The 22,950-nt window shown below is 42.9% G+C and overlaps 1 protein-coding gene across 14 annotated transcripts in view; it reads left to right on the top strand.

Moving 5' to 3' along the window:
• LDB3 (LIM domain binding 3) overlaps positions 1-22,950 on the top strand; it is a 185,491-nt gene that overhangs the window by 88,563 nt on the left and 73,978 nt on the right. For 9 of the 14 annotated variants that reach the window (XM_019555863.1, XM_019555859.1, XM_019555855.1 and 6 more), the window contains exon 5: positions 10,522-10,928. In XM_019555863.1, the coding sequence (XP_019411408.1) occupies positions 10,522-10,928 (407 nt within the window). Of the gene's footprint in view, positions 1-10,521; positions 10,929-16,587; positions 16,611-21,050; positions 21,255-22,950 lie in introns of all 14 variants that reach the window. The other 5 variants (XM_019555865.1, XM_019555864.1, XM_019555861.1 and 2 more) reach the window with 1 other exon arrangement.

Raw genomic sequence — 22,950 nt, 5'->3', positions numbered from 1 at the left:
GTGCATTTTGGGAAGGAAATACAATAAATTATTATTGCTTTGAAACTCAGAGATCTCAAATATAAAAAAGCAAGCTAACTGATGTAAACTGTAGTTTCACATATGTGAGGTAAGGCATGCTTCAGAAAATGCATTTTTAAAATAGTTTTGTTTGCTTGTCATGGTTTTTAAACTATTTTCAGATAACAGTAGCACTGTTGCTATTGGCTGGCTGGAATGGCTGGTTTACAGGACTGTCAATGAGATTGAAAGTCAGAGTTTTTTCCTTTTAGGTCACTAATTCCAGTCCAGGTTGGTAGTGTTAGAGTCAGTTGGCTATTACAATGGCCTGTATGAAGAGTTTGATTACATTTCAGCTCTTAGACTGCAAGAGGCTATGTTACAAAACAATCAATACAGAGTTGTCCTTTCACCTGGTATACTGTCACCTGGAATAGTGATCTTCCCCACACAAGGTTTAAGTAGGGTTAGGGCAGTCCAGGGAAATATGCCTACTTACGCAAGATCGGTAATTAGTATTATTCATTCTTTCTGTTGAATATTGTTACCAATCCAAATGCAATTGCTACTGGTTTGCAAGCTTGTGTTTCTATTCAGTTCCTGCCAGCAGCTGATTAAATTTTAGATTAAGAATTTATAAGTACAATTTCAGCCTGTTTCAGGTTGGGAGGAATGTCTGAAATAGATGCAATTTCTGTGACTTTTTTCCATCAGGAGTCTCATGGCTGATCTCTCATATAAAAAAGTTTTGACCAGGTTTTCACATTTTCCTCAAACAATAGGGTGCAACTTGAAACAGTACTGATCTTAGGCAAGTTGCATGCTCTAGGTGTGAGGTATATGAAAGAACAGAGAGACATATCCAAGTTTGAACGCATTTGTAGGTAGAAGTCATTCAAAATGGAGTAGGAAGAATAGAGGGTGGAGGCTTTATATATGCTGGTTGAGAATCACTGGTACAAGCATTATGTCTAGGTGTGTAATACATCATCACATTCTGTACTCTCTCAAAGACAGCAATATAAATTGTAAATGGTACTATTTTATTAAAGTAGTGCTCAGAGGTCACAACTGGGACCTGATTGTGCTCATAAACTAGATAATCCTTAAAATTTATATGTACAAAATGACCTACAATCATATAATTGGAGGCAAGTTGGTATTGCACAGTAACATATGGAACAGGAGAACTGGATTTTATTCCTGGCCCTTCTAAAGAATGCTTGTTGTATGATTTGGGGGAAGTTTATTTAACTCCCCTATACCTCAGTTTGCCTATCTGTTAACAAGTGATCAAAGATTCTTCACAGGTGAGAGTTATGAGTCTCAGTTAATTAATATTTATGAAAAAATGTTGAAATAGTTTAGATAGCAGTATAAAAGAAACCGTGTAATAACTATACTGAAGTATTGCATAAGAAGGTCCAAGTTGAGAATATGCATTCAGAATTGAGGTTCATATTCCCAATATAAGCAGTACAGCTTAACACTACATTAACAAAATATCCTTCTCTATGGTACCTTGACACTACATGGGGATTTACAACCCTGGAAGAAATTGAGGCAGATTAATGCTGATGCAGTAGGCATCCTTCAGGCTGAGAACAGCTGTATTCAGGTTCACTTTATTTCATGGAAGTAGAGAATTTGGCCAAACATCTCATTCTTAGAGGAGTAAGAAAAATATTGCTGAGAAAAAAAGAATGTGCTAAATGAATTCTCTATAACCTCCTTCCATCCCCAAACATTCTGTGTTCTCTTCTGCACTCACCATTTTTAAACTCATGCACTCACAGGTGTCTTGGTGTTACACTAGGAAATTAGAATCAGCTTTCTGACTTCTCTATAGAGGAAGGAATCTCTGCAAGGTGACAGTATCTTTCTCTAGGGAGGAAGCCCAATGCCCAGAAACACTTCTGGTCCACTTCTGGGTCTCCTGGGGAGCACACAGGGGGGCCCCTGCACCCCCCCAGCTCAGTGACTGGTGCCTCCTGGGTCTGAGGGAGTGTCAGAGCCTGCTCTTCTGGTTGGCTGAAGGGTAGCATCTGGCTTGTATGGATTAAAATATTAGCTCACATTTCCAGCTAGAGATGAATTGATGAAGTGGAATGGGAGGGAGATGGGGAACAGAGGAGTGTTAGTCACTGTTTGGCTACTTATTACTTCTTTTGATATAATGCTAGGAGTCACATCGCTGCTCATTACTAGAAACCTGACCTTCAGATTTCACAAGTACAATAAATTTCTTCTGCATTGCTCTGTTCTTGCCACTAGACTGAAACAAATAGAACAATAATTTACTCTAAAATATCCTCCTAGGAATAAACCAAAACAGCAGATAGTTTATTAATCATGGAACAGAAAAAACAAAGTGACCTGATCAGTAGAAGATTGAAATTACACTGCTGCTAGAACTCCCTTTCCTTAACTTTCCCAGACGCACCTCTATAGAATAGCAACCTTAAGTTAAAAATAGCTTCCAGTGTAAACTGAAGAATATAGTTATGGCTTTTCTATTCTAATAGTGAATAACTAAGAAGAATCAATATATCCAGTATTCTAGTGTGCAGTTAGAAACACACATTCCATTTTACTTCAGCTGGAAAATGGTTAAGAAATAGAATTAAAACTTCTTCAGAGTCCTCAAGGCTGGTATCCTCACTAGCTTTATTTTGTCTCCCTGCTTCCTCAATATTCCCTTTCCTATAACCTTCTTTATATTTTTATTTCATCTGCTGTGTTGCCAAACGTTATCCAGATGCATTTTATTGATAAAAGGATCTATTGTTTGTAGTCTTTGCAGCTCATGCTAATACCAGCTTGCTTATGTCAGGAGGGAAGAAAGGAACCTTTCATTGAATATACATTGACCTCAAATGTTTTTCAAATTAACCTGTAAATCTAACTGCATCAACTCCTGTTGGTTCCTTTTACAGTTATTGTATCCATTTTGCCTTGATTTTTGCAGGATGTAAACCTGCTCTGCATAACAGGTGACTTTCTCTGGGAAAAGATTTTGGTATTTGTTAATTCTTTAAAATATTTTTAGAAGAAAATCCTGTTTTTCATTTGTTTAGTGGTATTTGGATGCCTACAATAGACTGCTTAGTTCAGCCTTAATTGGGGACAGTGATTTGACTTGCCGATTTGAATCACTGTCCCCAATTTGATTCAGCCTAATCTGAATCTGAAGATTCAATGTTCATTCAGAGAATCAGTGATTTGGTCATAGACACAGCTTTAAATGTTTTTTCTACATACTTCAAGTTACCAGGTGCGGTTCATAAACACTGTGATGGTGGGATGGATGGAGTCCACCAGGGAGCTTGTGGGGGGCCCTGTACTCCACCCCAGCTCAGTGATCAGCCATGGAGGAACCCTGGGTGCCCTCCTTCAGACCCAGGAGGCACCAGTCACTGAGCTGGGGGGTGCAGGGGCCCCCCTGTGTGCTCCCCAGCAAAGGACCAGAAGTGTTTCTGGTCCATTTCCAAGTTTGCTGCCAAGTGCACTGCGGAGCTTCCTGCACTCCTGTGGGACTCTTCATCTGCCCCAGCATCTCAGCATTCATGAGCTACCTGGTACCTTGAGGTATGTAGAAAAAACATTTAAAGCTGTCTATGTCCAAATCGATTTGGAGGTTTCCAATTTGATTCAGATCAGAGGGTCCTCTGATTTTGATTCAGATTCGGCCACTGAATTGGGCCAGGTCTCCTCTGAATTAGTGCTTAGTGACTGTTTTTTGTAGAATTTTGAGGTCAAAAACGTGATGACTAAAGCACATCATATTGATACACTTCAGAAAAAACCTGGCAAAGAATTAAAAATCAGTAGTCTGCAAATCATAGTCAACATTATCTACATCTCCAGGCCCAGTTTTCTATAAGTAACAGTTAAAATTTCTTACTGTGTTTTTTACTGACAAGAGAGTCTTTTTTCCATTATTTTATATTTCCAAATGCCTCTCTCAGATTGAAGCTTAATATATGATTTAGTTGAATCCCTGCCTTCAAAAGTGTTTGTTCAAAATTAAGCATAACTAATATAGCCAGATTATGTTGGTTTACTGCTGATTTAAACATAATCCTTATGTAATTTAATAGACGATATAGCAAATATCCTGGACAAGAAGACATAAAAGACAGGCCCTCTCGGCACCCTAGCTCCAGAAGGTCCTGAACCAGGTACAGGTTGTCAAAGATGGAATGTCCGGGCACCGTGTACATCTGATTGGGATAGATCATGTCCATCAGCACAGACCACAGGCATAGAAAGGGGAATGTGGAGGAGGGGGAACAAACGAAGGGCTAGGGTGACTCAATCTGGCTTACTCAGCCACATAACGAACACCAGGGCAGGGGGAGTGGACCACAGGACTTACCATATAAGAGCAAGAAAACACATTTGGCAGCTGCTGAGGCAGATATAAAAGCTGGCTGGAGTGGTGGAGGGGCTTTGTTTGTTGAAGATCAGTCCAGGAGCCCCTCAGGCCTCCAGACAGGTACTCCGTAACAGAGTATTAGGGAGGAAAACAAACCAGGATCAGATGCAGTGAGGCAGCTGTGGGGGAGTGCAGGAACAATCTGTCAATTAGGGAGTAATCCAGTGCAGGTGTGGTGTTAGGTGGTGCAAGTTGGTGCAGCAGGGAATCTCCTGAGAGGGAGTAGCCGCAACAGCAGCAGCAGTGGTAGCAGCCATCCAGGTCAGCCACTCAGGGTGTGCTTTAGATGAAAGTGGAGGTGAAGGCAGGGGGATGGCCTGCCAAAGCAGCTGGGGCATGCAAGACATCTTTAGGCTCTGGCACTGATGGTGGGGGCGGGCCCACAGGCAGTGCAGGCTCCCTCTCCAGGCTGTCCCGACTGCAGCTTGGCAGTGGGCTGAGCAACAGGCTGGAACAGGGGTATAGAAGCTGGGGTGCATTGCAGTGCAGTGGGCCCTGCCCTGAGGGGGGAGCAGCTGTGTGCAGAAAAGGACCCCCCCCATGGGGAGAGGGGAAGCAACAGCAGCAGCAGGAGCCCAAGGCAGGAAGGGTTGTGGCCAACTTACCCCTAGAAGCTCTGGCCTGGCCATCTTCTCTGCAGAAGCTCTCAAGACCAAGCTTGCAGCAACAGCAGTAGCCTGGGACAGGAAAGGGCATGGCCAACTTCCTCCCAAAAGCTTCTGACGGTACATAGCCCTGAGTTGCTGGCCAGGGCAGGTTTTTATATTGCTGGGGCCAGGACAGGTGGTGGTTCTGGGTTTTAGCTCCCCCTGGCTACAGATCCAGGAAGAGCCAGCCAGGGTTATTTTGCCCCAAGTTGCACAATTTGCCCCACACCAAAGTGCATGTCTGGGCATGTGCACTGAGGCAAAAAGTCCTGGCTCAAATTTGCACTGCTTCTATTTGAGCTGCTGCAAGCACACATGCTTGCATGTGTGAACATGCCTCCAAGATTACAATTTACTGCTTCGATAACACTATCTACTGTTGATGAAAATGAAATATTAGTTACTTTCACTGAGGCTCTTCTCCACTGTTAAACTGACCTCCTTTTGTAATGGCATTGACCTCAGTCACCAAGTATAATGTGTCCTGTACACTGGAAAGATATTCATTTTATGTCTTCTGACCCTGGACCAGGAGAAAGTATTTGTCAGAGTGGATCACGGGTACCTCACAGGCATGCTGTGGGCCTTTGGCTTCAGGCCCCACTTCGTGCAGGCTCTCTAGGTGCTGTACACCTCCTCGGAGCATTTGGTCAAGCTCAACTGGACCCTGATGAAGCCCATCCCATTTAGGAGAGGGCTGCATCAAGGCTGCCTGCTGTCAGACCAGCTGTACACCTTGGCCCTGGAGCCCTTCCTCATTCTCCCATGGAAGCGGATGGTGAGGTTGATGCTCCAGGAGCTGGTGGTGTGGCTGGTCCTGTCAGTGTATGCTGATGACATACTCCTCATGGTCCAGGACTCAGGTGACCTGGTGCAGATGGAGGCCTGCCAGGCATTGTACTCAGCAGCCTCCTCTGCACAGGTCAACTGGGTCAAGAGCTTTGGCCTGACAGTGAATGACTGGTGGCAGGTGGGCTCACTCCCACCCATGCTCCATGGGATCTGCTGGAGTGTGGGGTCGCTGCTCTACTTGGCAGTCTACCTGTCCCTCACAGACCCCTCCCCTCCAGAGAACTGGCACCAGCTGGAGGCAAGGGTGGTGGAGAGGCTCTGGGCATGGACAGGGCACCTGAGGTGTCTCTCCCTGCATGGGAGAGTGGTGGTGCTGAACCAACTGGTCCTGTCCATGCTCTAGCACCCCTTACACACCCTGCCTGTGCCCCCTGATGTCTGGCAGGGCTCCAAAAATGGGCACTGGAGTTTTTCTGGCCAGGACAGCATTGGGTTGCTGCGGATGTCCTGAGCCTCCCCTTGTGGGAGGGCAGCCAGGGCTTGGTTTGCCTGTGCAGCCAGGTCCTGACATTCAGGCCCTTCAGTGACTGCTATACGGTGTCAGTAGCCATGCAACATGGGGCCACCTGGGGTATGCCCTCCTCCACCACTACTGGCAGCTCCTCAGCCTGTGGGGCTTCTCCCTACAGGGTCTGCAAGGGCTGCCAGAGTTCTACCAGGACCTCCTCTGGGCCTGGAGGCTGGTCTTCACTTGAAGGTCCCCCGCAACAGTCACCCAGGGTGCTGACCTGCTCGTTGAGCCCCTACTCTGAAACCCCCAGCTGGAGGTCCTGATGGCAGAGATGGCCCATTTGTGACAAAGGTTGATTTTGGCTGGTGTCCCCCATATGAGAGACCTCCTGAACTATGATTGGCAGGAGTGGGTGGATTCTGCTGTGCTCAGCACATGAGTCTACTGAAGACACGTGCGACCTGCTGTCTGGTCCAAAAGGTGAAATCTGCCCTACCTCCTGACACCCTTGCCTTTGTTGATCAGGTTCTGTTCAGTGGGGGTCCCTACCCTCCCTATGTCCTCCAGCCCACCAAAGTTTTTCATGGGGCTGGCACCTTGCCTAGTCTCACAGAGCTCCCTGCTCTACCACCTGAGCTGGCTGGAGGACACCAGACTGGTCCACTTTTACACTGTACATTGCTGCCACCTCTACATGTTCATGTGCCACACAATCCATCATGCTTGCTATATTTACACTGTTAAAGCAGTTTGGAAGCCTACCAGTCCCTCTCTCATCGTATTAAAATGAATCCTAAATATCTTTACGTTTTAATGTTTGCTTTTGGTTTCCTTATTACATGGTTGGTGTGTGATGTGGGGATGTGGGTGGGTGTGGAGGGAGGTGGAAAAGTGCGTGGGAGGACTGTGGGTGTGGGGGGACTGTGTGGGAGGAGCTGCTTAGGAGGGGTGGTTCCCCTTCCCCCCACAGGGCACAGTCCCCATACAGCGCACGGACTGCCCTGCCTACAGGGTCCCAGCCCCGTGCCCCCCAGCCCTAGACCTGCAGTCATCTCCAGCCCCTGATCATTCCCCTGCTTGTCTTCAGCCTCCTGCTCATTCCCCTGCTTGTCTGCAGTCTTTGGAGGCTGGAGATGAGCAGGAGAATGTCTCCAGCTCATCTCCAGAGGCTGGAGATGAACAGAATGATCAGAAGGATGGAGACAAAATGGGGAGCAATCAGGAGGCTGGAGACAATTCAGGGATTCTATACATCAGCTCCAGCCTCCTGATTGCTCTCCCACTCGTCATTGCTCCCCCACCCAGCTCCAGCCTCCTGAACTGCCAGCAGCTTACCAGCAGCAGCAGCAACACTTGGGGCCACTTGGGGCCTCATAGCACAGCTCCCCCACCATGCAGCGGGGAGCAGAGGGGCACAGTGGGGCTAAGCCCTGGCCACCTGGCACCTGTGCTGCAGTTGCTACATAGACTGGGTGTTGCCCAGTATAGCAGGGTGCCATGCACTGTCTGGCAGTTCAGTGGTGCTGCAGTTGTCACCCAGGGCTTGGCACCGCTCAGCCCAAGCAGCCCAGAGTTGCGAGACAGTGCAGGGTACCCTGCCAAGCTGAGCTGCACCCATGCAATGCTGCAGTATGGGTGCCAGGCAGCTGGGGCTGAACCCTGCCGCCCCCTGCGCAAGGGGGCTGTGCCATAAGGCCCCAGGCAGCCCCAACAGCTGCTGCTACTGCTGGTGAGTGCAGGGGGCTGGGGCCAGGTAGGAGAGTGAGCAGGAGACGGGGGGGGAATGAAAGGGGAGTTGAGGGAACCAACAGGGGGCTGGGACCATTTGGACCCCCCTCCCCATGGTCACCTCCCCCATCCTCCAGCCCCTCTCTGCACCCTACTTACCTGCCACAAAGCTGGTCCAGGTCCCTGGAGCCTGCACCATTGCTTGCCCTGCATGGGCACGCACTGTGTTGCAGCACTGAGGCAAGGGCCAGCCATAGAAATGCTCTGGAGGCTTCTTTCTGGAGGACTGAACCTCTGGTTGCCTCAGGGCACAGTCCGGGACTGTGGCCTGCCCCACTTTTTTCCCCCTGGGTATATTTTGACCCTTAGATATTCAGCTATCTAATTTTGCCCCCGCACTGCAAATTTGCAGTGCAGGAAATGTTTTTTTGTTCCCTCACATGCCTCTTGCAGCATTTGAGACACTGTAAGAGGTATGTGCGCACTTGTCTGGATGTGCCTTTGAAGGCCAAATTCTGCTCAGGTCTTTCGTCATTGGCAACCTCATAAGAATCATTGTGATGTCTAACTGTAGCCCTGCAATCCAGCAGAATTTGGTATAAGGCAGAATTTCCTAGGGGTGCCTACTGAACTGGGTCTCCTATACCTTGGAAAGATTTAGCCTTTGATCTTTCAACTGTATGGAGAGATAGTGGAAGTTAGTCCAGAAATAGTGACTTTTACTATGGCAAAATTGGGGGTTATAGGGCATCTTAGATGCACCTAATCAAATTTTGAGGACTGGCAGAAATGCTGATTGGAAGTCTTGCATTTCCAAGCATTTTGCTATTAATTACAGCTGCTATGTGTTTAGGGGTGGGGTGGGGAAAAATGCTCCCTCTACCACCCTACATCAGAGGCAAGTTATAACTCTGGGCTCAGGCTTCTGGGATAAATTGCAAAGTGACATATGTACTAAACATAGTTACATATGTACTAAAATAATCCATAAACTTCTGTAAACATGTGTTGCCTCTTTGTCTAGGAGCTTATTTTGACTAAATATGAAATTTAACATCCTCTCAATAGTCAAAGCAGGACTTTGGCCTGTCCTATGTAAGACGATTCCAGCGTTGTCAATTTCATACATTCAGAAATTGGCAGTCAGACCTCCAAATGATGAGATCTATAAAATAAAGCATCTTTCTATTTTCCATTTTCAAGTTTTTCTCTGTGATCAGGAAGGCTTGATGGAGATGCAGGAGATATCAGAAGTGTCAAGTGCACCTATCACCCGTTGACTTAGGTGGAGTTCCATAACGGTAAATTTGCATTGAAGGGGCACAGGCAACAATATAGGTTCTAGCAAGCACTAGCTTGAAAGTTTTGAATGAAAGTACTTAAAAATAGGATAATGTAGTGAGACATCTTTTCCCAGTTTATGTTCAGTTCTCCTAACAAGATATTATCTGTCATGTGTTGCTGAAAATGTCAAACTGTGTTTTTTATTTTTAGCAGTAAGTGTATTTATTATGTACAAAGTTGCATTAGTAAAAAAAAAAGTATTGAAATCATATTTAACAAAAGGCATAATTTCCTGTTTTCCAGAGTGTTTTTGAAAGATACCATGTGTGCCCAATATGAAGGACCAGCATGAGGTCTTGCACATGTATTTATTATTGGGTGTGCTTCCAATGATCCCTACCAAAATAACATGCCATAGTGTTTTAGCTAGGAGTATTTTCTGAATCACAAGTGTTCGATCACATGCCTAGGGCATAGTGACATGCTTTGCGCTTTGTGAATGTATAACTTCCATACATACAAGTGGAAATTATGCACAAGCATAAAAGAGGAGCTATTTCTATTGATTTATACATTCTCTTAAGTTTTTCTACCTTACTTGCTAACCTTGTTGCATGGCCTAATTAGCATGAACTGGAGTCTGTGAAAGCATTGCAGCATATGGACTTCAATAACTTGAAGGCAATACATAAAAAATTGAATGGCATGATCTGCGCAACATTAAACCTTACATGTCTAAAGTAATAATATAGAGTTTTGTAATTTTATATCGTTGCCTTATTTGGGACTGACTTCAAAACATTCAAATGTTTTCTTAATTATCCATAGAATGAATAGAAGCTATAGCCCTATTTTCAAATTATGGCTATTTAATATCTGAAGAGCTTCTGCTATTAGTCAATATAACGTGTACATTTTAACTAAAAAAATTATGAATGCCTGAGTGTGTAGCTCTGTCTTATTGGGAGACAAACTATATATTCTCCTTCATTGAAAGGCTTGCTATGAAGGCCACTAATTGTATGAATGTGTCAAAAGCAATAGATATATTATTTTTGCATGTGTTCTATGATTGCTATTTTCTTTTTTCCTTTTCTTCACCTGCATGTTCGCTACTACAGGACCCTGCTTCGGAAATCAATGACAGCAGAACAACGTTCAGTCTTCTAACTAACACAGCCACTGGGCCTTTGAATACTATTTTAGCAACCGATGAAACACTTTCAGGCTACCTCAGCAAGCAAGAAATCAGCTATTCAAATAGTTATTCCTTCTTAAAGACTACTGCAGTTAGAACTTCCATGTCTTCTCAATCAGTGACACCTGACATTTCACCTCCAAAGAGTAATCTAAGTTCAAAACAAAGCCCTGTGTTCACTGATGGCTGTGGTTCTAAACACGAGCTGAGCCCTGCAAGGCAGTATAACAACCCTATTGGCCTTTACTCAGCAGAGACACTAAAGGAAATGGCTGAGATGCATAAATTAAACCTCAAACGAAGGGCTTCAGAAGGTGGACTTCCAAGAGGGTATGTAATGTAGTAATATGTTAAGTGTTTCCATAAGTAATTAGCTGAAGAGTGAAGCATAACCACAGCTACTTCATTGTGTATTTATCTTGTAATCATCATTAATGATATCCTGAAAAATCATTTAACATTCTCTCACCTCCAAAAAAGACAGATATAGTTCTATTTCATGATAACTCTTGGTCCTTGGTATCTTAATTGCAATATGGGTTGTCATTGGCTACCCTGGCATGAGGAGGAACACTGTGACTAAAATACTCTCCCAATGTGTTTGGGTTCAACAACAGGTACTTTCTATCTCTTCTCCTTCTGTTTATGATGGAAGCAGCTCTCAGTAACTGGGTTACTGTAATGCTGTCTTTATCTGCAATGAAGTTACTCATTGTACTTTAAGAAAAACAAATGAATTTTCAAAGCTGAGGGCTTTTCAGACACTTGGGAAAGTTAAGGCAGTTAGCAAAAGGTGTGAAGTTTTAAACTATTCATAGTTCAAAACAGGGCTACTCAGCCCCTAGACCAGAGCCATGCCATCTGGCCCACCAGTCTCCCAACAGGTCTAAAAATTTGGAAACAGAGAAGTAGTGGGAAGTCCTGGCAGTGGGATATCTTCCTAGACATACATGGGCCCCATATGCATCATTTCCATTGGCGTAATTACTGTAAGGCAAGGTCAAATGGCCCCAGCATTTTAAGTTCAAGACCCCTTCTACACAGTCATAAAAGAGCTAAATTCAAACAAAACTCCAAAATTACATTTTTTCCTCTTCCTAAAAGGATTATAGCAAAGATTCCCTTTTGCCAGCTCCCCTTCCCAAAAGGTGAGGACAGTGTTCAGATGGATATAAGTAGATAAAGCAGCCTTCATACAGCAGGTAGGATAGCCAGCCTGTCTAGCGAAACCGCATGAAACAATGCCTAAGTCTCATGCTAGTGTTGATCAGGAATATTGCTCGTTACTTCTTTGGAATTACACTGCCACAAAACTGAAGTGAAATCAGAGTCAAGTTCTCCATCTCCCTATATATCCAGTAGTGCTTGGCTATTTGCTGACCTTTCAAAAGGCTCCCAGTTTGTGCATTGTACTTTCCAGAGTGCTCACTACAGCTGGCAGAAATTTTTTCCATCAAAAGGTTTTTGCAGAAAATGTTTCACAAAGAATATTCTAGTCTGTCTCCATTTGGGGGCTTTTAAAAAACCTCAGCCAATTTTGACAAAAACAAAACTAGGTTACATTTGCATTTACATATTTCAGAGGAAAACATCATTTTTGGGCTTAGTTTAGAACATACAGCTTTTCAGGAGCATGTTTCAGCACCTCTGCCCTTTTCTACTCCTAATATCCTTGTACATCCCAATGATTATGTTTTAGGTAGATCAAATGCCTGAGTATTTCTGATATTTATTATGACACAAATTACACACTACAGTGTTGCTGTTACTGTGCATTGAAGGACTATTAGAGTCTCTCCGTGGTTTTTAGTACTTGTGGCAGCAGGACCGCATACATATTTTTGATCGATTGAATGGGTGTGTGGGAGGTGGCATGGGAGAGCAAACAAATAATAGACGCAGAGCCAGCTTCAGCCCCACTTCATACCACTGCCTTTCCATGCATCCTGTTCACTCATATGTTCATATATGCACTCACAAAAAATTTAAGATTCTTATTGCTGTAGACATGTATATTGACAGTAAACCACCAAGTCACAATAGAAAACTCTCCAATGCAGAAATGAGTCATGTATCTTAATATCCTCTCTTGAGATTTTTCTCTGGATTTGAATATGGCTGCTGGGTGCTCTTGTATGAAGAGCTATAATATCTAAATAAGGTATTGTCAATCTGTCCCCAATTTTTAAGTATAAATGAACAAATAGGGAAATAAAATTCACACTTATAACCCATTAAAAGGACTTAAACCAGTGTTCAAAATGCAGGCTTTATAGTGTTGTTCAGTAAGGAATTAATGGGAAAGAAAAAGCTGTTTTAATAACAGTACACAAAGCCCAAAGTTATTTGAAACAATGTCTCTGTAAAGCTGACATATTGTGAGACTTTAGTGTTAAGGGCCCTTTAATTTTCACTGTTACTCAGGGAGTGGTAGTCTTTCCTGTCAGTGCCCTGGGGATGGTAACCTAAAACTTATAGGAAAACTAGCTGTCTTTGGACCATATATTATCCATGAGTTTCTTTTTCTCTGAATTTGCTTAAGCATTTATAAGAAGCTGTTTGAAAAAGCAAAACTGGCTGTACAGGGCATCTCTGAACTGGGTTGTCTTGCGCACTAATATTAAGTAGCATGACAGGGAACTGTACCGAGTAAGAATGTGATTCAGAAAAGCTTTGAATCCATGAGCTCCCAGGTGCTTAGGTGGTGGTAGCTAAATTATAACCTAGGTAGGCAGGCAGGTGCATCTCAAGGTACATTTTATATGTCAGTGTTGCAAGTTTTTAATTTATCCTTTGGAATTTTTAAACAGGATCCAGTGGTATGTTAGAGGGGACACCTGGGGAGCATTGAGAAGATTGACCTTTCTGATGAAATGTAACAAAGGTTCATTGAGATGATTCCCTTCCCACCTGTAGAGTTTCCAGTCTCTTGTTCTTATGCCCGTCTGGTATTAAGGCCTGATTGTAGGGCCACATAGATATTTGATAAAGAAAATGGCAGGAGATGCCCTATGCCCATTACTACAGCATATCTTCATCGATAAAAGCCCACCTGAAGGTAACATAAATAAAGACTGAGAATAAGGTCCCCCGCCATGTTATAGTAAAGGCACTATGGGATCTTATCCCTAGTCCCAACAGCTGTGCATCCTGCCATGCCACACTTGTGTGGCAGAACGTACGATTGTTGGCATTTACTGCTCTGCCAATTGCATCATTATTGTAACAGAAACCTTGCAACCCCCTTGGGAACAGTAAGATACCTGTCCACAATAGCACAAGGGCTCCCCTCGCCAGCCAGTTTAACCCTCCCCTGTGCCTGTCAGCCCAGCTGGGCACCAACAAACCCAGATGGCTGGCTGCCTAGCCCCATTACTCCTCAGCACAATAGATCAAGGCACATTCCAGTTCCTTTTCAAAGTGAGCACTGCAGTTCAGTGACACCCAGCATGGTGCTGGGTGTCTCCCAGCTCTTGAAGGAGCTATAGAGTAAGGCATGCTCAAGTGCCAGGTTCTGGTGAGCCCTGTGGCTCACCATGAACCAGCAGGGTGCTTGATTTGCCCCATGATGTTTACCTTGCCCCACAGCTCCCTCAGGATGAGCCCTGTGGCAGCTATAGGGCAAGACAAGCTCACTGTAACCTGGCACACTGGCCCAGCTGATGAGCTCCCTGCTTCATCACACTAAAAGCTGTAGGTACAACCTTATAGAATACAGCCCTATGCAGTGCCGCCCATGGCTGTCAACCAGAACCAAACATATAGACTACGAGGCAGAGCTACCCTGCCATACTTTCAATTTACAGCTGGATGGAAACCAACCACAAAAATGCTCCCCATATTTTGTGGAACATTTTTTGGCTGGTTTCTTATTTTGTTGTTTCATTAATTCCCTGAATGTGTGATAAAAAGGGTTAATTGCGTCCTAAGTACAATGTCTTCCAGGGACCCGAGACACAGACTGTCACATATAGTTCTTTCTTATTTCAGCATACACTATCCTGCACGTTGTAGGTCAGAGCAGTAAATGCCTATCCATATGAGTTTGTGTGCCAAGAGCATAGAGTTACCAGCTCATTACTAAGTGACATCTTTGAGTGAGCAAGTTGAGCATTGCAGTGCAGATCTGTATTTAGAAATAAACTAAAATGACATCTGGGGATGAGGTGGAAAGGATTTATATCATGTCAGCCCAGCATATAAGGGAGGCCAAGCTTCACTGATGCTTTAGGGAGCTTTGATAATCTGTTTAGATCTGAAAAATTCCTACTGATGATTGTGGCTGTTGAACTCGTCTCACAAGATTGTGCACAATATATTTTCCAGCAATTAAATTAGCAGTTTTTCTATATAGGCTCTTCATATTTCACTAACGGAGAATTCAGAGCAGCCACCAGCACCTACTTCAGAAAATGATACTATTACACCATGTTTCACTGTAAGCAACTGCCCAGCTGTCCAACGCATACCTAAAATGGATATAGAATCACTGATCTGCTTACAGGCTACAACTTTTTCCTAATATATCTCTACTGGTTCCTGTAACAGACAAATATATTTGGTTTAATGGACAGTGTACAACGTTGTCAGAATATTCGCAAACCTGAGAATCTCAGGAACATAAAGTGAAACAAATGCAGTTTACAACTGTTCTGGCAGAGCAATGCAACAGTACAAGAGCCCTATACCACAGCTGTGGCTCCATGCAGTGTTTTTTGATAATTCAAATTAAATTTGGATAAGCAAGCTGCAGAATAGCCCCACATTAAAGAAGTCAGTTCAAAGAACTACAGACATCAGAGCAGTTTTAGGTTTGTCCCAGTGGTCATGCTGCTTTGCTGTGCCACATGGGAAATCTGAACACTCCAAACACTGCAGAAGCAACTGGGAAAGGGGGTGATATCCCATTCTATCAAACATAGCCTAATTAAAAATACTGCTGATGACTGTTCCTGTGTGGAATGTTGTTCGCTCTTCGTAGGTCAGGAACATAATCTCCTATTCACCATCAGATGAGAAAAGATGGGTTTGGAAAGCTTTGAGAGAGACCTCTGGACACTTAGGTTCACACAGTCTATGTTTGCAGGAGAAAGGGTCACTTGAAAATGAAAGGCAATCAAGGTGTGTTGTTTCTGCAGTGCTTCCAAGTTCTGTCTGCCTGAGACCCAAGTTTTGTTCCCAAGTATCATGATATTTGGGAACTGCTAGGTAAGCTACAATCAGTTATGGTTAATGCAATGAAGCAGGTGCTACACCTAGTTTCCTCCTGTATTGTATGCTACATGTGAGAGAATATTTCTTGTAACTGACCTCAAAAGAACACATGGTACAGAATTAATGCATATAGGTCTGATTTGCTTTTCACTTTAAGTGGTATAACTGAAGAATGATTGTACTGTATTTAAGTCAGTTGACAAACACCCAAGTAAAAAGTTTAGATGAGATCATAGATGTTTCATTGGGAGGTTTTCCCCTTCTCTGTACATCTTTTAAAAAACATCTCTTGATCTTGTCCTTGCATATTCTCCAGCAAACAAAATGCTTGCAGATCATGCTTACAGTTGGCACTATTGTGTTTGGGCTAATGGGAATGGCATCGTATTCTTGAATATTTAGAGTCTAGGAGACTGCCACTCAAAACTATTTTCAGATAAGCGTACAGCCTGTAGAAAGCTCTACTTCCTTGCTTCCATAGCCTCCAAAAACCATACTTCCAGTGATGCACAGTAAGAAAAGCATGTCAAGGGTCAGCCAAAATGTTTGGTACCTTATTAAATCTCTGTGGATACACTCTAATCCCTACATTTTTTCCTCTCTTGATCACATTGCAATTTTTCAGGGTAATAGTAGCTTTCTATTCCTATTTGTAGACGGTTTGAAAAAAAAAGCGGTATTAAGCCCTGGCAAATATGTTCTGCTCTTTACAGTCTAAAATTGTTGTTCTCTATTTTTTCCCTTCGTGTTGTTTGTTCTCTTTCTCTTCCCCTAGGTCATAGCCAACACAGCTGCCAAGTTAGTATCAAATAGTGTGGACGTGCTATACTATCTGTATGAAAAGTTGTTTTCTTTGGGGTAGCATGAGCCCTTGTTTTCTGCTTCGCCTGCTAGTAGATAGAGAGCTTTTAAAAAATATCTCATTGGTGTGATGAGTATTGTACATTGCTACTGTATCCAGTGGGGTCCTATTCTAAGAATATCCCTGAAATTCTGCTTCGTGTTTGGTGTTCTGTGTTGATGTCCTAACAGTGCAAATACAGCTTAGATCTGAGCTTGTTTAACTATCGCAAACTCTTTTCAGATCTTTTAAGGCTCCTGCTTTAAATGTACCATTCTTCTTAATTCTTGGGTAATCTTGATGTCTTCTGGATTTTGTGGACCTCAATCACAGGCTTTTTTTCTTAATATAATTGCATGCGTTTCTTTACTCTCAGGCTGGAAACTAATCTTGAAATCTTGTTCCATCAAAATTCCCCTTGACTTCAGTATTATTTTTTAAAAGATCTAAGAAGTATTTGAATTCACGGGAAGTTTAGTACAAACCTGATGATTTGACTTAAAAGTTATTAGTCATCTTTGACCCTAAATTTAAAAAACTAAACAGAAGAGTCTTTGTATATTTTTACTTTATCCTTCTGCCATGGAAATTGCCCATTACCATTCAACACTTCGGAGTTCCAGAAAGTGCCCATGACCATTCAACATCTTGGAGATCCATAAATGTTGGAAACTTAAACTCTAAATTGAACCAGTTTAAATTGGTAACATAGTTGGTGGATGTAGCAAGAGTAGTTTAAATGAAAATGATATTTCTTGAGTGAGCAAAATAGGGATAGCTTACATGGATTTGTCTTTCTTTGGTGACCACACTCAGTCCTTGGAGTAAGTGGGTTCAGGTGCTTATTGCTTCCACTGAACCGAGCAGTGCGTTTGTCCATTGGGGATGGAGTTTTGGTGTTGAAGTACCATGAGTCACATGTGGTGGCCTCTTTTATGCTGTACTTTGTTTATCACTTCCTCTGTTTACAAACAGTTTTTTTGTCATCTGGGAATATAAGTTACACAAATCTGCCCACCTGCTGAATGTCCTGTCAGCAGTATCTAATGCAGAACCACAGCTCTTAGCTTTTAGTCCTTTCCTTCTGTTGGCTGTGGATCTCCACCTTAAACAAGGCATCTCATAGTGGCATTACCCTGTCCTCATCAGATGTTGTAATGGAAACTCAGTAGTTTATAGTCCATGGCATTTATGATTCTTTATATAAAAGTACCTGTTGATTTCAATGAAAGTTTTGGCTTAATTAGAACAGTAGGATGGAGCCCCGTTTTTCTAAAAGATTGGTAAAATTGTTTCAGTTCCACAATTCCAAAACCAAAAATCACTTGTGTTTATGGGATTGTAGTCATCCTTGAGACCTCAAGCCTTTTTGCAAAGTGTAAGAACTGGGGTTTTTTAAGTCAATTGCTCTGGTCTGCATTTTTAGACATTTTCCAAAATATGGCATGTTTGGTTAACTAAAGATAAATTGATGACCCTACACAGTCACTCCTGGTTCTTAGATATGGAAGTTCTTTGATAGGAGAAAGGAGAATTCTTAATCTCAACAATCTACAGATTCCAAACTGTTGTCTCATGGCTTAATGCATTACAAGGGTAAAAGAAGACATTACTATAACAAAGTATAAGTGTGTTAAAAACAAAAACAAAATTGGGCACAACATGCAACTTCTCTCTCTTTCTCTTCATGAATTGCTCCATATAAAGCTGTTAGCAAAAGTAGTTTTATTAGGTTAATTGTGTGTTAATGAACACACATTTAGAGTAGTGAAAACATGCATATAATTATGCTTTTTCATTTATGGTGAATACATAATGCATCCTTTCCCCCCTCAAAATGTCTATGCATGTATTACACAGCTCTGATTGCAACATGGCATGTGTTTCTTCCTTCTGCATGCTGCTGTTAATGTTCTTTTAAAATATTTTGACATACTACACAATTCTCTCTCCTATTATCCTTCCTGCCTAAGGCATCTCACTGAACAAAAGACTGTTTTAAAGCAAAGTAAATGGAATCCACTGCCTGGGAGAGCAGATCAGGTCTGATATCCAGGGAACTTTCTAGTCAATTAGCTGATAAGAGTCTGTACGATTTGTAGGAAGAGATTTTTTTCCTGGCTTTTTTATTTCCCCTTGTCTGAGGGTTGGGGTGCATGTTGAATCCATGGGAACAAACTGTGTCCACCACCCTTTGGATCTCTGAAGATGGTGACTCCTAGAAGGCAGGACTTGTTATTAGTGGCCGCATCTATACATGCATTAATATGCTTTAGTTAATGAGCATTAATTCTAGTACTTCCATTACGAGGTACTAGGAAAATACACACTAAACTGTCTTAATGTGCATTAACTCAAGAGCACAGGTCATTTATTCACATACTTTTGTCCCATGATGCACCAGAGATCCACCCCTTCAGAGCAGATTCGATTAAGCGAGTCTGCTCCACATGTGAGCTGATATGAACTGTGCTGTGCTATGTGCAGCAAAATGCACATCAGCGTGCAGAAAATGGTGGCAGTGTGCTTTTCAACTAAAGCAACTTCTATGCGTTTTAGTTCCAAAGTGCATCGCTGCCATTTTCTCAGTGCTGACTTGCATTTTGCTGCTTATACAACTGCAAGCGTCACAGTGCTGGGCACTTTTTGAAGTGCCCAGCTCTGCAGTGCTTGTATGTGTAAAAATGCCCATGGTTTTTAAGTGACAATGTGTATTAAACTATTTTAATGTGTATTAGCTAAATAGCACTTTGAGTGACACTTTAATGTGCATTAAAATAGGATAATGTGAATTAAAGCACACATGTAGATGTGCCTGTTGTTACCTAATCAGCTGGAACAGTTTCCACTCTTTTAACAGTAATCTTGTCAGGAGGAGTGTTCTGATGTAACCATTTTTCACTGAAAAATCTTGGTTTGTAGAAATCAAAATTTATTGCAGAAATGTTTGGAGTTTGGTGAACTTCTGCTGAAACAAATTTAGTTTCAGCAGACATCAGAAACTTATTCTGGTTTCCTTCTTGCTTACCTTATGAATAGTTTACCTTCTGTTTTCAGAGCCCATGATTCTAAGACAGCCTTTCCACATGGACTCTTTTGGTGTTGAGGAGTGTAGGTATCGGGCTCTCTGTCATGGAGTCAGCAGTCTGTAAGCTTGGGAGACCATGATTCTAGGAGACATTCTTGGGGGCTAAGCTCCTAACTCGGCAGGAGGATATGGGGAAATCTTGACAAAATGGGACAAAGTTTGAGATGGGAATTTTTTAAGCTGCTCTCTTCACAGCAGAGAACCTAACAGTCCTGGACCCTCGGGTGGCAAAATTGAGATGCGGACTCCCAGAGTTTTGGACTCTGTTTGAAGCCTGGAATGCTTCTAACCATAAGGTTAGCTAGGGCAGTCAGGAGCACCCAACTCTTCTTTCATTTTTGAAAAATTAAAACATACCTATTTTCTTTTCAAAATGCAAAACATTCATCATTTCTTTTTTTTTGTCAAGAAGTTCTTTGCTTTTCTAGTTTTGGTTGAACTACAATGACTCCTTCACACAACCTGTTTTTTCTATGACTGGACATTCTGAATTTCAACAAATGTGTCTGCAGCACTCAGGCATGCCCCTGGTTTTTTGGCAGGTCTGAGGGGACAGATAAGGATATTGTACTAGTGTTTTGCGCAGGTCTCCCATGGGCTAGGTAGAAGCAGTTAGTTAAATGAAGATTTGAGTATAAAACAGTAACTTAAGAAAATTTAAATAAATCATAAGAGGTATATCATTATACATCAAATGTATGTATGAGAGAGCCTGGACCTCTGAGTTCCATAACAGGCTCTGATACTGGACAGATTGTGGCTTTGGATGTATCACTTGACCTGTGCCGGCAGTTTCTCTACTGAAAAACTTTACCCACAATGGAGGTCATTATAAAGTGCAACTATCCCATGATGCATCGTTTGTAATTGCCACCTTAACTATTATTTAGGAAATACAGAATCTAGCTTCAAGATGTGGTAACATTTTTTGGTAACCTTCACAGTTCCTGAACAAAGGTTTTGTAAGGATTAATTATTTATTATTTGTGAAGTGTTGGAAGATTAAAAATGTTTATGAGTAAATATCACCGTGATTAATTAACCATGTAGAAATATTATAACCCTCTAAATAGGAGAAATAGGCATCTACATTAAAACTTTCTAGAAGTTTAAAAGGCCCCTTTTAATTACATTACAAAATATGTGTTCTGTCTCTCTTTTGGTCTGTATTCAAGCTTTTGGGATGAGATGTCATGAGCACATGCACATTCCTCTGCTGTTGTTATATCTTTCACCTATTTTCACCCCTTTGTCTTTTCTTCCCCTTCTCTCTCTTCCCTTTCCAAAATTTACTCTCATATAACCCTAGCACGGAGTATGTGGAACGCTTCAACCCCAATGTCTTGAAGGACTCTGCCCTATCTACACACAAACCTATTGAGGTGAAAGGCCCAGGTGGCAAAGCTACTATAATTCATGCCCAGTATAATACCCCAATCAGCATGTATTCCCAGGATGCCATCATGGATGCCATTGCAGGCCAGGCACAGGCCCAAGGTGGTGAATTTGCTGGGTAAGGTTATTTCCTTGTATGCATGACATCAAATAGTCCTCCTGTGCATGTACACCATTCCCTTCCCCTGATCCTTTTCTCTGAAGCATTGTATGTATGCAGAAAAATAGAGTTTAGTATTTCTTTCAAAGTTTGTGCAGTGCAATTAATGCCTTTAAAACTAAAAGAAGGCAGGCAGTATAGAATTGAAAGTTTGTAATTCCCTTTTCAATATTTTTTTTCTAGAGTTGGGAGCCATAATGCCTAACAGAAATGCCATAAATCCCATAGGGTCATACACGCATACGAGTGTGGTTGTATTTATGTGTATATGTATTGTGACTTGTGTACATAAATCTACAGGTTTCCCTCAATTTATGCAGGTTCTTTATATGCGAATTCGCTCTTATGTAATGAGCATATATAGACCCATAATTCATTATACGTGAGGTAAATTTACTCTTATGTGATCAGAATAGATGCCCCCCCGCCCAACCAGGTAAGTCTGTGGGTGGAGGGGAAAGGGCCATGGCCCCACTCACCCCAGCCCCAGCTGCAGTGGCCCCAGGAGCAGCCAGTGCCAGCTGCCTGCGGCCGCTGGGCTGCACTGTGCTTCACCTGTCCACCCATGCCTGGGCTCACCCCAGCGCCTGGGCTGTGCTATGCCATGGTGCAGGCAGCTGGTGTTGGCTACTCCTAGGGCTGCTCCAGCACAGGCTGGGGTGAGTGAGGACAAGTAGAGCCCTGAGTGGCACAGGGTGCAGCATTCACCCCAGCCCCAGCTGCAGCAGCCCTGGGAGCAGCTGGCACCAACTGCCTGCACTAGTGCATGGCACAGCCCAGGATCAGAGGCGAGTGGGGACAGGCAGAGCACAGTGCAGCTCAGCGACTGCAGGCAGCGGGCGCTGGCCACTCCCAGGGCTGCTGCAGCTGGGGCTGGGGTAAGTGCCGCTCTGTTCCCTCTGCTTTTCTGCCTTGTACAGCCCTGGCAGCGGCACCCCTCCCCTGCCCCTTCCTTAGTACCAGCCTCACTCCCTCCCTCCCTCCCTCCCCACCACGGGAACCTATCCCTATTTGTTGCATTGTAAAGTGGGTTCACTTTACGTGAATTCAATTTATGCGCCATTCTCCAGGAATGCATGTGCAGCGTAAATCAAGGGAAACCTGCATATGGTTCTTCCATGATGGCAATGGATGTTTTAAGGAGTGAGATGAATTGCCATCATTAAACAAAATCTGTCAGAAACATGTTTCAAAATACCCTATTATTTGGGTCATTTCCTTATTTAATGTCACATTTTGCCACCATTCATACTAGGTAATAACTTTACTGCACAAGTCTGTTGAAATATATGGGGTTAATCAGAGAGTTCAGTGTTATAATGTGTGGCACAATTTGGCCATCTGTATATGTTGCCTGAAGCAAAAAACATTGTCATTCCCAACCTGTCTCACTTAAGTGTAGTTATCCTTAGTTAGAGCTGGCTTGTTCAGTAGCATAAGCACCAGATTTGATTTACTGAAAAACTGTTAGAAACTGCTTAGAGCCATTTATTATCAATGGACTGTCTGTCTTCTCCAACTGATATGGATGCAGGTTAAACATGTGGAATGAGAAACACACACTCACCTGAGAACCAGGAAGCATAAAAACCTGAGACGGGGAGATGTTTCTGGGGTGGGGTTACAAAAGTGAGCCATCAAATTATTGTTATAA

The sequence above is a fragment of the Crocodylus porosus genome, unplaced genomic scaffold (assembly GCF_001723895.1).
Source record: "Crocodylus porosus isolate Cpor-Errol unplaced genomic scaffold, CroPor_comp1, whole genome shotgun sequence".
In the NCBI taxonomy this organism is placed as follows: domain Eukaryota; kingdom Metazoa; phylum Chordata; order Crocodylia; family Crocodylidae; genus Crocodylus; species Crocodylus porosus.
The sequence above is the reverse complement of the archived record's forward strand: the minus strand, read 5'-3'. Positions and strand labels throughout refer to the sequence as shown.